The sequence below is a fragment of the Lactuca virosa genome, chromosome 5 (genome assembly GCF_052849685.1).
Source record: "Lactuca virosa cultivar CGN04683 chromosome 5, Lactuca_virosa_CGN04683_v6, whole genome shotgun sequence".
Lineage (NCBI taxonomy): Eukaryota > Viridiplantae > Streptophyta > Magnoliopsida > Asterales > Asteraceae > Lactuca > Lactuca virosa.
The window spans coordinates 6586769-6601631 of record NC_136430.1 but is presented as its reverse complement, the minus strand read 5'-3'; the positions used below and the strand labels follow the sequence as shown (position 1 = coordinate 6601631).

General features: G+C 29.4%; 1 protein-coding gene across 1 annotated transcript; it reads right to left on the bottom strand.

Moving 5' to 3' along the window:
• Window positions 1-254: 254 nt before the first annotated feature.
• Window positions 255-2316, bottom strand: LOC145110861 (uncharacterized). Its single transcript, XM_079047178.1, has 8 exons — window positions 2161-2316; window positions 1793-1951; window positions 1512-1618; window positions 1371-1412; window positions 1187-1274; window positions 880-979; window positions 650-756; window positions 255-534 (listed from the first exon to the last, which is right to left on the bottom strand). Exons 2-8 carry the CDS (start codon window positions 1921-1923, stop codon window positions 411-413), a joined length of 699 nt encoding a protein of 232 aa, XP_078903304.1. The 5' UTR covers window positions 1924-1951; window positions 2161-2316; the 3' UTR covers window positions 255-410.
• Between the last annotated feature and the right edge of the window lie 12547 nt (window positions 2317-14863).

Here is a 14863-nt window from a genome sequence, read left to right as displayed (position 1 = left end):
ATTGATTTCAAGAAATGCCTTTCGTGAAATCCACTACAAAATCAAAGATCTAACAACCTTGTTTCACAAAGTTGCTTCACCACCAAATGATGGTGTTATTTTTTGGCAAAATGAGCAGTTATTTTGTAATAAATTTTTAAAAAATTGTCCAAAAGACTATTTTGTGAGAAATGTTCAAAAAAAATCTGTTGACCAGACTATTTGTTTACCCATGACAAGCCTAATCTTTTTTCCTACTCATAGTCGCTCACTGATTGAAGAAACACAAGGGGCAAATGTACATTAATAATAACTATTCCAACTAGAATCATCCTTCCCATATTAGCAACTTCAACACTATCAAGCATTATACAAAGATAACAAACAAACTGGAGCAGAAATTCTTAGAATATTAGCAACTGGATGGATTATTACTTCATGTATTTGTGAAGAAATTTGCGATGGAAGTCGCTACGAATGGTGTCATTGATGAAGCGCTTTGGAGCCTTTGTCTCTCCACGAGCCTGGTTCTTGAACACCACATCATCATCCCACCTGTCACAAATAAACAACAATCAATGACACAAAATCAAATAACACACACACACACATATATATATATATATATATATATATATATATATATATATATTTAAAGAGATTGCAATACCTTCGTTTAACATTGAAGGAAGTGGAAGTTGGATTATTAAGCAAAGGGTTCCCTCTTATCAACTCAGCCTCTTTCAGTTTAAGCTCCTCTTCTTGCTCTTCACGTTCCTGTACAATTTACAAACCAAATCCATGTCATATATAATTAAACAAATCTCAAGTAAGGAAAAGATTCTTATTAAAGAAAAAACATAATAATAATAATAATATGTTTAAGAAAGACCAACTCACTTTGCGTAGTTTTTCCTCGGCTCGTTCCTTCTTGATTTGTTCAAGCTCTGCTAAAAGTGCTTCTGTATCATCTTCATCATCATCATCATCGTCCTCATCACTAACCACAACAAATTTGTAAGCCATATTGAAAATATTAAGGTTACTCAAATATTCAATTGATAATTCTACATTTCTTTTTTGGCTTAATGGACTTAATAGGTTAAGCACTTAAACAAGGCATGGTTACCCATTCAGCCAATACTCATACATGACTTGATAAGTAGTTTGACTTAAACCTATTAAAATTACTAGGTAAAATACCAACCTGTCATCATCACTTTTGATGTCTAAATCAGCATCATCAGCATCTGCACTGCGTGGAACAATGCGATCCTCAACTTCTCTCCTTGATCCTAAGTATGGATAATATTTAAACAGTAGATTAAAATTTTGCATTTTGGTTACAAAAGCAATCAAAACATCAAGAAGTTATTAGATGCAATATGTACCTTCCAGTAGGTGATGGCCACTTTTTCTTCGGTCTCTGTCCTCTGCAACCAAATTGATACAATCAATCACATACACAAGTCAAGAGTCAACACTAACTAATATTACATTACAGATGAAAGAGAAGAGTCATGTGATTTTACCACCATAACCCTTGTCTTTAGATGAGAAGTGTCTCCGCTCACGCTCCACCAACTCCTCTTTCAGGTCTCTCCTTTCTAGTTCATCCTGGGTGTCCTGACCATCCTTTCTGTAGCAACAAACACCAATCAGTATTGAAAACTAAAAAGATTAAATCTCCCTTCTGCAATTTCATCAAGTTTCGTATGCATGTTAATAGATTTGTTTCAATGTTACAAGATTAGTGTGCAGATACTAATTTTAGACAACTTAAAGTAAAATACAATATAGAGGAAAAGATAACCTGGGCTTGAGAGTTGTGTGAGAAGCAATATCCCTCGAGGAATACTTCTGAGAAGGACCAAATATACGTGTTCCACCTTGTTCGTTACCACCTTTAGCAGGTGCCCATGTCGGTCTAGCAGCCGTCGTCATACTTTCTCACGATTCTTTCTGAGACAACCTGCCGACTCAAATCCAGAAGGTAATCTGATTAATCACTGGTTTTGTATTCTACAGTATTATAAAGGTTAAATTGGATCCTAAAAATACCTAAGCATAAACTAAAATCAAAACACATATATGAATGAAAACCGACTGAAATCTTAGAACCAAGCCTTATTTAATCGGAGAAAGAATTGAGACGCCAGAAATTTAAGGTTAGGGTTTTACCTTGACACGATGATTACCCAAGTCGACCGTCAATCGCCTGAAAGCAAAGAAAGATAAAACGAGATCTGGCCTCTTTTGTTAACACCTTGTTTGCGAGCCCTCCCTTGGATTTAGATTGGGTAGTCCTTAACCTCCCAAATCGGAAGAAAAAATAAAAGAAAGCCACGAAAAAGAATAGAAAAGAAAGGAAAACATTTTTTTTTTCTAGATGGAAAGAAATAAAAGAAAAATTAATATGTTTTTTTTTCAAATCCTTTAAGAATGAAAGTTATGAGGGAAAATGATCCTTCAATTTCTCTCACTTCCTATGAAACTCGAAAACACTATTTTTTTGTTTTTTTCTTCTCATTTCCACCAATTACATTTTTTTCTCTCGTTAAGTTGAACTTGGAAACATGATGTAAATGCACCTATTAATTCATATGTTACAAGACTATGGCCATCGATAAGTCGTCAAAAATAATAAAAAAGAAAAGGAATATAGCTCTTAAAACTATCTCTATTCACAACTAAACTCAATCTAACTATCTATTAAAATATTATTTTTATCTCTTCTATCTATACAATCCAATTAAACTCAAACTTTATCACCATTAACAACCCAATCAAAATCAAATTTTTAATTACAAAAAAATAACAACTTATTTTATTTTCAGAAAAATAGATATTATTATTTTTATTATAAGTTTACATAGACAAACCAAATTACAATAATAACATTAAATATAAAATTACATATACAAATCATCATATCATATCATACTATATTATAAATGAAACATTTTTCTTTTCACCACATTCATTTGAAACTCCCATGACTTTTCAATTTCTTTCGAATAATAATTATAAGTTGGTTAATAAGGTTAACTAAATATCAAACCTAAAGTGTAATCATATACAAACTAAATTTCAATATTAAAATAATATCTTTACTTCTACTTATAAAGTTATGTTTTTTAACTTTTAACATATTATACTTAATTTATTAGTCTTAATATATTTTTGGATGTAAACCATTATCATTTTAAAGATACAATTTTGGAATAATTTGTATAAAATACTTAAATTATTAATTTAAATATAACATTATAGGGTCAACTTAAATATAAATTTTAGTTTAGTTAAATTTCAATATTAAAATAATATCTTTACTTCTACTTATAAAGTTATGTTTTTTAACTTTTAACATATTCTACTTAATTTATTAGTCTTAATATATTTTTGGATGTAAACCATTATCATTTGAAAGATACAATTTTGGAACAACTTGTATAAAATACTTAAATTATTAATTTAAATATAACATTATAGAGTCAACTTAAATATAAATTTTAGTTTAATTAAACAAGCCAAAAAATATTTTGTAAATAGTTAAAAGTAATAATTTGTGGTGTCTTTCTAATAATGATTATAAGTTAGTTAATAAGGTTAGATAAATATCAAATCTAATGTGTAATCATAAATAAACTAAATTTCAGTTTTAAAATAATATCTTTACTTCTACTTATAAAGTTGTCTTTAACTGTTAACATATTATACTTAATTTATTAGATTTAAAATGTTGTTGTGTGTAAACCATTATTAATTTAAAGCTACAACTTTTGAACAGTTTGGACAAAATACTTAAATTGTTAATTTAAATATAACATTACAGTGTCAACTTAAATATAAATTTCAGTTCCACTTAAAAAACCAAAGAATATTTTGTAAATAGTTAAATGTGATAAACTGTAGTGATAAATGCAAAAACTAAATTGTAATATTAATTTAACTAAAATATTTCCTAAAAGATATTTTTATAATCGTTAAAAGTTTTCAAATAAGTAGCTTAAAATAACTTACAATAACAATAGTTAAAAATAACTTTATACAAATGATTATATTGTTACCTTTAAAATCAAAAAACAATGTTTGATGTTTTAAATAATTATAATTATAGAAACTAAAACATTAAGCAAATAAATTTTAAAAAATTAATTAACAATAACAACAACTATAAATAACATTAAACCATATGTTATATTTAATTTTATTCATGTGTAACTCGCAGATAGAAGTCATTCAAACGATTGAGATTATGCAGTTATAATAGATGTATATATTTAAAAAACAATCAATATATTATATATCAAATTAGTATAAAAATTATTATATCAAATTTAACAACAACGTTATTGTTATATTTAAAAAAACATATATTTGTAAAGACTTCAACTATATAGGTGTTTCTGCACAACGCGCGGGCATTCGCCTATTGATACATATATTACGTTGGATTTGAAAGAAACGGAAATTTTTCATAATATACGAACGAAAACATATAAAAAAAATAATGAACCGCAGTTAAATACTACTATATCAATATTATATTCTATTTGTAGAGATTTTTTAATTATATTGTATTTTTATAGGATTTAAAGTGATATAATTACAAGATTTTTATAAATAATAAATTTTAAAACAATTTAACCATATAAAATTATCTTTATTTTGTGCAACGCCTGCTATATACATAAAAATAAATGGGCCGACTATAAGTTGTTGTTTGTTTTTTTAAACGAAAATTCATGAAGTCTGCAGACCACCTCTGCAACTCTCTTCAGCAGAAGAGGTAGACAAAACGGTTACAACTGTAATAATAAGTCTGTTTGTTTTTTAACATTTGCAGGCTACTGCAATTAACTGAAACTTAAAAAAACTGATTTTACAAACTAAGAATAGTTCTCAACATCGAAATTTTAATAATTCTAGTCTTAAAACACAGAAACAATATTAAAACAAAATATAAATAAAATAAATAAAATTTCTAAAAAATATAAAAGAAGTTATTAGTTTTTTTTTAGAAAAATCTATTTTTAAAGCACATAAAAAAATTATGAAAATATTGCAAACAATGTCTAGAAAATTCGTAAAAAATCACACATGTTAAAAAAGATGTAATCGAAACTGAAAATATTTTAAAAAAACGGTAAAAAAAACTTTAAAAAAAAATTAAAGATTTAAAAAAAATTCAAGTTATAAAAAATTATGAAATTATAAAAAGAAATTGCATCAAAATTTGTAAATCAAAGTTTTTAAAAAAAATCAAGTTATACCAAATTTCAAAAAAAAAAAATCACTTGAAAAAAATGAAAGTTGAAAAGTATTAAGGGGCAAGTCAAGTGCTGTTTGGAAGAGAACACGCACATAGGTTTTGTTACTTGTATGTTGTGTCGTAGGAAAAATTGTCTAAACAGATTTTTCTAAAAAAAAACAAACAGCCTTTAAGTCGATATATCAAACCGGTTGTGAAGTTTTTGAGCATTTTTTATTTCTTTTTAATTTTTTATGTGACACTTGGCAATTATCTTAATTTGTTTTTATTTTGTTTTATATAATCAATCCTTATATATTGTTTTATCCTAATAAAATTTCAACTTTTAAAAATAAAATATAACATAAACAGTGCAATATATATATATATATATATATATATATATATATATATATATATATATAATATTTTTATATTTTAAATAAAGAATTAAGGTTGGCACCCCATATTTATTTTTATTTAAGTCCCTCCAACATATAGTATATATTACATTTCTAACTATTCAATCTTTTTACTTTAGACTTATCGTCAAATATCTTACTTTTATTTATAATAACTAGGTTTGCACCACCGGAGACTCTATGCTCGTTTGAAAAACACACTACCAAATATATAGGAAACCATGACGAAAAAAAATTTAAAAAAATAATTATCAGCAAAAATCAAAAACTCTTCAAAATCATGTGTCCGTACAAACATGTAAAATATAATTTTGTAGAAATGGATTCTTAAAAAACTAAATTGCAAAATAAAATGTAAAAAGGTTGAAAATAAAGTAACATTAAAAAAAACTTAGTTCTTAAAACCATATAAAAACAAAGTTGTAAAAGAATTGGGAAAAATATTTGGAAAATATCGTAAAAATAAATTTAAAAAATTGGCAAAAGTTGTTAGGAAAAAAAATTAGGTTTGTAAGAGAAATAAATGTTAGGCTAAATTTGTAAAATAGAAGTTATGGGGTGAACAAATAAAATATTATGCAAGCTTGTTTTTAACCATCATTCACATTCTGACAATTTTATGGTTGTGTGTCAAATTTTTCGAAAATTTGTAAATGAGGCTAATCTTTGCTTCTATTTTTTGTGGGTTTTCACAAGATTGTGGGGGGAGAAGATATGAAAAACTAATTTTCGAGGAAGAGGATGAAGATATCTCTTGCAACATAACGTCAAGTCGTATTGCTTATGTTCTGTTTGCGAATAGGTTGGGCTATTGCTTAACAAATATTAGACAAAAATGCAAAAATGGTTTCTGTGGTTTCTCATTTTATGTGGCTACGGTCCAAAGGTTTGAAAAGTTGCAGATTTGGTCATTTTCAACAAGTTTTGTTGTGCTTTTAGTCCCTCATCCGTTAACTTTCTTAAAATGACAATTTTAACCCCAGAGACCATTTTCGCAGTTTTGTCTTTTACTATACTATAAGGACCATTTTTACATACATTCTTTTTTATTTTAATGAAGTATTATATATTAATAGATATTATTTTTAATATATAATATTATATATTAATAAATATTTTTTATTGGATTATTAATTTATTTTAGTTGAATTTTTTTTAAAAAAATTGTTGGAGTAATTCTTTTTTATTGAATTATTATATATCAATACATATAGTTTTTAATATATAATATTTCTATCATAATAAATATTATATATTGGATTATCAATTTTTTTAGTTAATTTTTGTAAATTTTAATTATTTTTTATTGTATTATTACTTTTAATTTATTATTTTCTTTCATATACTAAATGTTGTTTTATTGGATTATTAATTTATTTTAGTTAATTATATTTTTTTTAATTTTTTTGTTGAAGTAATTCTTTTTATTGAATTATTATATATCAGGACATATAGTTTTTAATATATAATATTTATATCGTAATAAATATTATATTATGGGATTATTATATATTACAAAACATTATTTTATTGGATTATTAATTTCTTTTAGTTGATTTTTTTTATAATTTCTTTTTTGTTGGAGCAATTTTTTTATTAGATTATTATATATCAACAAATATTATTTTTAATATATAATATTTACATCATAATAAATAATACATTATTGGATTATTAATTTTTGTAATTTGTTTTTTTTTGAATTATTAAGTTGTTGAAATATTACTTTTAATTTATTATTTTTTTAATATAATAAATATTATCTTATTGGATTATTATTTTATTTTTAATGTATACTATTAATTGTTTTTAATTTTATTAGTTTCACCACAAAGTCGTCGAAATACGTAAAAGTGTCGCTTATCATCGTCAAAAATTGGCAGGATCACCTCCAAACACCTTCATTGGAGGTTCAATAGATACCCTACCCTATTCCACCTAGCGTTGCTGGTAGCCACCTGCGACAACCTCTTCATAATCCACTGGAATCCTTCATATCCCACATAATGCGCAACAAACCCCTATAACATTTATAAGTGGTGGTGGTGACCAAGTGATGGTGGTGGTATTTATCTTATGGTTTCTCATTATAAGCTAGATGAAATGAAAGTGTTTGACAGCGATGCTAACGATTTCAATGATTAGAGACGACGGTTTTGCATATCTCATGACTTTGTGGTGGAACCAATAAAATTAACAAGAACTATTATTATAATTAAAAATAAATTAATAATCCAATAAAATAATATTTAGTATATGAAGAAAATAATAAATTAAAAGTAATAATCCAATAAAAAATAGTTTTAAAAAAATTACAAAAATTAACTAAAAGATAATAATAATCCAATAATATAATATTTATTATGATATAAATATTATATATTAAAAACTATATTTATTGATATATAATAATTCAATAAAAAATAATTAATTCGACAATTGTTTTTTCTTTTTAAAAGAATTAACTAAAATAAATTAATAATCCAATAAAACAATATTTAGTATATGAAGAAAATAATAAATTAAATAATCCAATAAAAATAATTTAAAAAAAAATTAAAAATATTAACTAAAAGAAATTAATAATCTAATAATATATTTATTATGATATAAATATTATATATTAAAAACTATATGTATTGATATATAATAACTCAATAAAAAGAATTACTCTAACAAAAAAATATTAAAAAAAAATCAACTATAATAAATTAATAATCCAATAAAACAATATTTATTAATATATAATATTATATATTAAAAATAATATTTATTAATATATAACACTTCAATAAAATAAAAAAGAATGTATGCAAAAATGGTCCTTATGGTATGGTAAAAGACAAAACTGCGAAAATGGTCCCTGAGGGTAAAATTGTCATTTTAAAAAAGTTAACAGCCAACCAGTTAAACTTAACGGATGAGGGACCAAAACCACAATAAAACTTGTTGAAAAGGACAAAATCTGCAACTTTTTAAACGTTTGGACCATAACCATATAAAATAAGAAACCACGGGGACCATTTTTGCAATTTTGTCTAAATATTATAAAGAACTAAAATGATCTTGCCTAAAAGCACTTGATAAAGTTAGACCAGACCAGTTGCCATAAGCGATTAAGCTTATCGAGATTTTGACAAGTAAATAGGCCCAACACACGATTCAAAACTTCAATAAAAAAAAAAAAAAAAAAAAAAACCTCCATTTGGTTCCAATTCATTTGGACCAAGAAAAGACAATAAACAAGATCCAACGAAACTAGTATTTAAAAGCAAATCATACAAGATCAATTTAAACCGGCCTTTATTTTATATTATTAATATTAATATTAACCAGGTGAATCCTGATGTATTGTAAGAAAATATAATTATATTGTTAAATAATTTTTTTATTAAATTGTGATTTGATCATTATACATGAAAAACCAATATTAGTAACAGAACAACATCTAATTACCTATTAGTTTTATTAAACATCATAGTTTTAACTCATTGGTTATGTCTACCGTTAATTCATGATTTTATATGTCGTTTTAAGTTGTGTAAATTATATATCAAATCTATGTTGAATTCCTTTTATAACGAATAACAAATATTATTAAAAAAAACTGCTATACCTTTTGACAAGGTCGGTCCATAGGTTTTTCATGCTCCGGGCAAGAAGACTTAATAATGCCTATTTTACCAATAATATTCATCTCATTAAAAAAAAAATTTATCTCACTTTTGTTCCAATTGTTAAGGCTTTTCATCTTATTTTTTGTGTTTTAGCTAATTACACGAGCAAATCAAATTTGTTATATGGACATTTTTCGTTTATAGATAACATGTGCTTCTATTATAAACGTGCATGTAATTTCCTATAAAATCATTCATTTAAACACTTCTTTTGTTTTGATTGGTGCTCAATAACCACCCCCAATACCCAACAATAGAATGTTATACCAACTAGCTTGTAACACTAATATACCTTTGATATGATATTGAAAACTCTGAGTTTGATTCTTTTACAAGAGGCATAAAGCGGGTCGGGATAGACCAAGAGCCAACAATCAAGCCCAATGCACAATATACACGTCGACCACCGTTTTATCAAGCCGACCACCAGTATAATAATCGCGTATCTACCTTACAAGATCATACCAAACAACATCCCTGGAAACACAGAAAAGAAAACTTATCTTATTAAAGGGTTTTACCCTTGCGACCTATGGACTAACACATGACACATGCAAGAAAGCCATAAACTGGACCAATCCTCACCTATATAAAGGTAAGTTCTTCTTACAAAATAGGAACAAAAAGCTAGAAGACAATTTATATAATACACAACACAAAGCAATATCTAATTTAGACATCGGAGAGCAATACTAGGGTCCAACCCTCGGTATGGCCTTCTAATCTAGTATTTGTTGATCTTTTGAAGCGTGACTTCCATGTTGCTCATTAGACGCAGTCCCACGATGATAACTATCAAGACACACGGAAGACCACGTAGCAACATTGGCATCATCCATATTGAAAAATGCAGAACAAACAACCAACTTCGCACCCACATTCTGAATCACCTTTCAGCCCATTCAACTTGATTCCATCATTTACACCAATATCTGTTACAACACCGATGACAGAGCAAGGAGTAGTTGTAACGCCCGCAGATTCGGGCTAGACGATTAATATATAATAAATGATAAAAACGACATATTTATATAATGTTATTTAGGATAAATAACCTTAACCAAAGTTATAGTATATGTGACAAGAATTCTGTACATACAAAGAATTTTGAAATTCGACTTCGTATGAAGAAGTTATGCTTCTTCGAAGCTTCGCGATTAACAGACACAACTATGCAGGTCGTAAAAATGTGAATTTTAGATAGGTTGCTTATCAGCCTAAGTAATCTAAACGAAATTCGTAGTAGTTGTAAAACTGAGAGCGTGCATATAAAGAACATCTAAATTTGACTTCGTGAGAGGATGTTATGATTTTTCAAAGTTTCAGTGCAGTAGTGCGGACACAAAAATCGAAATTCAAATTGGTTGATTGTTAGCCGAAACAATCAAGAAATTGAAGATCTCGTGAATATGAACCCTTTGATATAAAGACAATCAAGAATGGAGTTTGTATGAAGAATTTATGAATTTTGCACAGACTTTAACAGTCTAAACCGGTCAAAATATGAATTTTGTTAGAGCAAGAATTAGATGTTGAGACCTTAATGAAACTTGTAGAGCTCGCCGAGAGGATACTGGGGTTATAAAAAAACATTGAAAACGGAGCTAGTATGTGAAAGCGATGGTCGTCCAAAGATCTGCGTGAAACCGCCTAAGCTGATGACGTGGCAGCACCAGAGTGCTCCACGTGGCAAGGTTGGCCGCTCACTCCTCCAAGAGACATGACGACGTGGCTCCATAAGAAACGGACACGTGAAGCCTTTTAGAAGGAGGCCGGGTGGCTAAATCCGATCGCGACATGTAGCAGACATCCAATGGTGCAACGTCATCTGAAGACTGTGGCACGCCTACTGTTCATGCACGGCGTGCGCCCCCAAAAGTCTATAAAATCGCTGATTATTGGCTCATTTCATCACACCAATCTTCCAAGAAACTCTTTGAGCCATTTCTTTCCTTGAGTCTGATTCTTTTAAACTTTTAAGATATTTTAGTAAGGTTCTAAGGTCCCAGAGAGCCCGAATAGTAGAAGCTATCGGGTCGGAGTTCTTCCAGTGCAAATTTCTGACTTTTCGCTATAACTCCTGTAAGTTAAGCTGCACTTATTTTATTTCAAGTATAACTTATATTTATGTTCATAGTCGTTATTATGAACCTATAAATAAGATCTATCAGTGATTCCAAGTCATTATACTTATTGATCTACTTACGGGGATGATGTCTAGGCTGGATTTAGTGGGGTGTTTAAAGTGAGATTTCCAAACAGTATACTTTGTATGCCAAACGGACCCTACCTCCGATATGATCCTACCTGGTTGTTCCTTACTTGATAGATTTTGATGTAGACATTGGGATTAGTGAGGAATCTAGACTATCATTAGTTACCAGGAATATAAGACTAAGACTTAGCAATATGAACCTAGGTCACGTCAGAGGAAAAGCTAAAGTACCAAGGCGAAGTTCTGCCCAAATTTCGAGGCATTCACTTCTATCAAGTGAGGGCATAGTTACTTTCATCTTACACATAGATATGAAATATTTAGATAATTAAATGTTATGTGTGCCTATTATCTGCAACATGTGTTGGATGAACTTATATGACATGATTTTACTCGATTTAATTATGTAAGTTATTTAGTACTTATTATATATATATATATATATATATATATATATATATATATATATATATATATATATATATATATATATATATATATATATATATATATATATATATATATATATATATATATCGCGTAGTGATGGGTGGTGAGAGACTGGAGATGAGAGATGAAAAATGATTAAGAGGAGTCCTTAACAATAAAAAAACATAGGAGATACCATGACTTTTACTTGAGATGATTGTGATATAGTCATCTAATAGAGTATAGATGACGACCACAGACTAATCTAAACAGTCTAGTGGAACATCGGCAGGTTCGCAACCTGTTAGTGATGAATTACGAGTTCAGGCGATATATGAACCATGTATTCATGCGATGTACTCTACTATTATGTATTACGGAGGAATCCCCGAAGTAGTACTGTCAAATGTGATGATAGGCGATGAACATTAGAAGTCCTTAGCGATGAAAATATAAAATGCAATGTTAGACGATGAACCTTAGGAGAAGTCCTTAGCGATAAATATAGAAGAAAATAGGGATGGGTAATTGGGATAATTGTTTGATATAGATAGTTAATATATTAATTCTATTACTATGTGTTGAAACCCCTATGTACTCACCATGTTTCCCAACTTGACCCAATCTGCTTCTTTGTATCACTAGTAGCGGTACAAATGTACATGAATGATGAGAGATTCAATGAGATGTATAATGTTAGTCTAAGATGCTATAAGGCATGTTTATGCTTATGTTTCTTGTATCAGTTATTCCATCCCAAAGTTTTTAATAATTAATGAAAACCATTTCTTCAGAAATACTTTTATGGGACAAATTCTGCACTAATAAATACTCTGTTTTAAATAAGCATAAATAAAAAGTTTTAAAATAGCCATAAAAATGGGGATGTCATAGTAGCTTCCTCATCACAACCACCTGCCTTGACAACAACTCGGCTGAGTGGCTAGCAAGAACAGGATCTCGATGCTCAACCACCGGGAAGCGGGCACAAAGCTAGATAGACGTTATCCGTCACAGTTGAAACAGACACTAACTCAAGTAACGGAGGAAGAAAGACGACTAGCAAGACAACTAAAATGGAAACTAAAAGTAACTAGCTGATAGTACAGACTTTGCCACCTTTGTTGCTACAACATTTAGCAATAACAACATTAGCACGACAAAACATACCACCATATATACCGTTACCACCGCCATTCCCATATACGCATTATCAAGCATTTTGGCATCCTCAACAACAACAAGCTTATACTTTGCATCCCATGCTCGGGGACCATATGGCAACACACGTGGGACAATCAACTCAATTGTTAAATAGAAACAACATGCAAGACCTGACAAGTAATTTAGGAGGTAGACAAGTTTTAAGGTCGGATAATTCACCATTGGTACGAAGCATACGTGAATACCAATTACCAATGGGAGCGAATATACTTGAAATATCAAAATATGATGGGATGGGAGACCCCGATGTCCACATTGAAAATTATTGATAGACGATGGACGCATATTATCTAGACGAGAAGTATTTGTGCATTTTCTTCCCCACAACCCTATCCGGACCATCATGGTTATGGTATAAGAGTTTACCGGCGGAAAGTATACATGATTTTAATCATTTAGCAGAGGAGTTCGTCGAACATTTTGTCCAGCAGAGAAGGTACACAACCGATGCACAAGCTATTCTAGGGTTCCGACAACGATAAGATGAGACCCTAAGCGCTTTCGTTCGACGTTTCAACAAGACTACTCTTAACACCCTGGAGAAATAGGACAATATGGTCATCTCCACGTTCATATATAGGTTACTACCCGGAGCATTGTTCAAAAAATTTATGGGCAAACGACCTACGTCCCGAAAGGAGATGATGGAAAGGGTCCATCGCTACATGAAACAAGAAGAAGAAGCGTATAAAAAGCTAAAAATCGGCCAGGTGGAAAGACCTAGTGTACAAAAGGATAGCTAAGCACCGTATGCAAGAACCTAGGAAATAGAAATCCCAATGTACCAAAATATGAGGCGATTTCGGCAAAATCATTTTCCCAACGCAAGTAGAGGTTGTATAGCAACAAGAGGTGTTAATAGAAATGATGTGGCGACCATTGGGGAACACAAAAAGAATGGAGGAAGGGCAGAAGAAAAGGCAGGGACCAAGGATCATGGTAGATACTGTGAGTTCCATGAAACTACAGGACATGATACCATTGAATGTACCATGTTACATCGTAACTTGGAAAATAGAATGCAGTCGGGGCAATTAATATATTTAATAAAAGGGCTTAGGTCTAAGCATTTGGAAAGTATAGCACCTGCCGATCCGAAGTCGAAAGGATCGGGAAAATGAAATCTTCATGTTCAGGGAAATGGACCAACGAGAAGCACATAGGGAATGAGAAGACTATAAGTTTACGTTCGACGTTCTACGTATGGGATTATAACAACTATATCCATATAGGAGATGAGCCGATCATAGTAGGAAGATTCGTTGGAAAAAATTATGTGAATGACATTTACTTAGACAGTGGAAGTTCTATAAATGTCATGTACAAGCATTTTTACAAGCAGTTACCAGAGTTTCCACATCCATCTTCTTTGGTTTTTGGATTTTCCCCAGACATCGATCTTAAGTAACCACTAACCAAAATTAGTGACTGCAACCAAAATCAACACAGTAATCCAAAACCAAACCAAAATCGATAACTGAAAATGATAGAATCATAGAATTGTTCCAAAATCAAGAACAATTTACAAACTTTAATACTTACAAAATGAGAGACTCGATTATCAAAAATGATAGAGTTAATTGTCGAGAATCAGAGAATCATGCTCGTATTCAACATAAAAAAGGTCCAGAAATCCAACCATTCAAGAAAACGAAAATGAGTA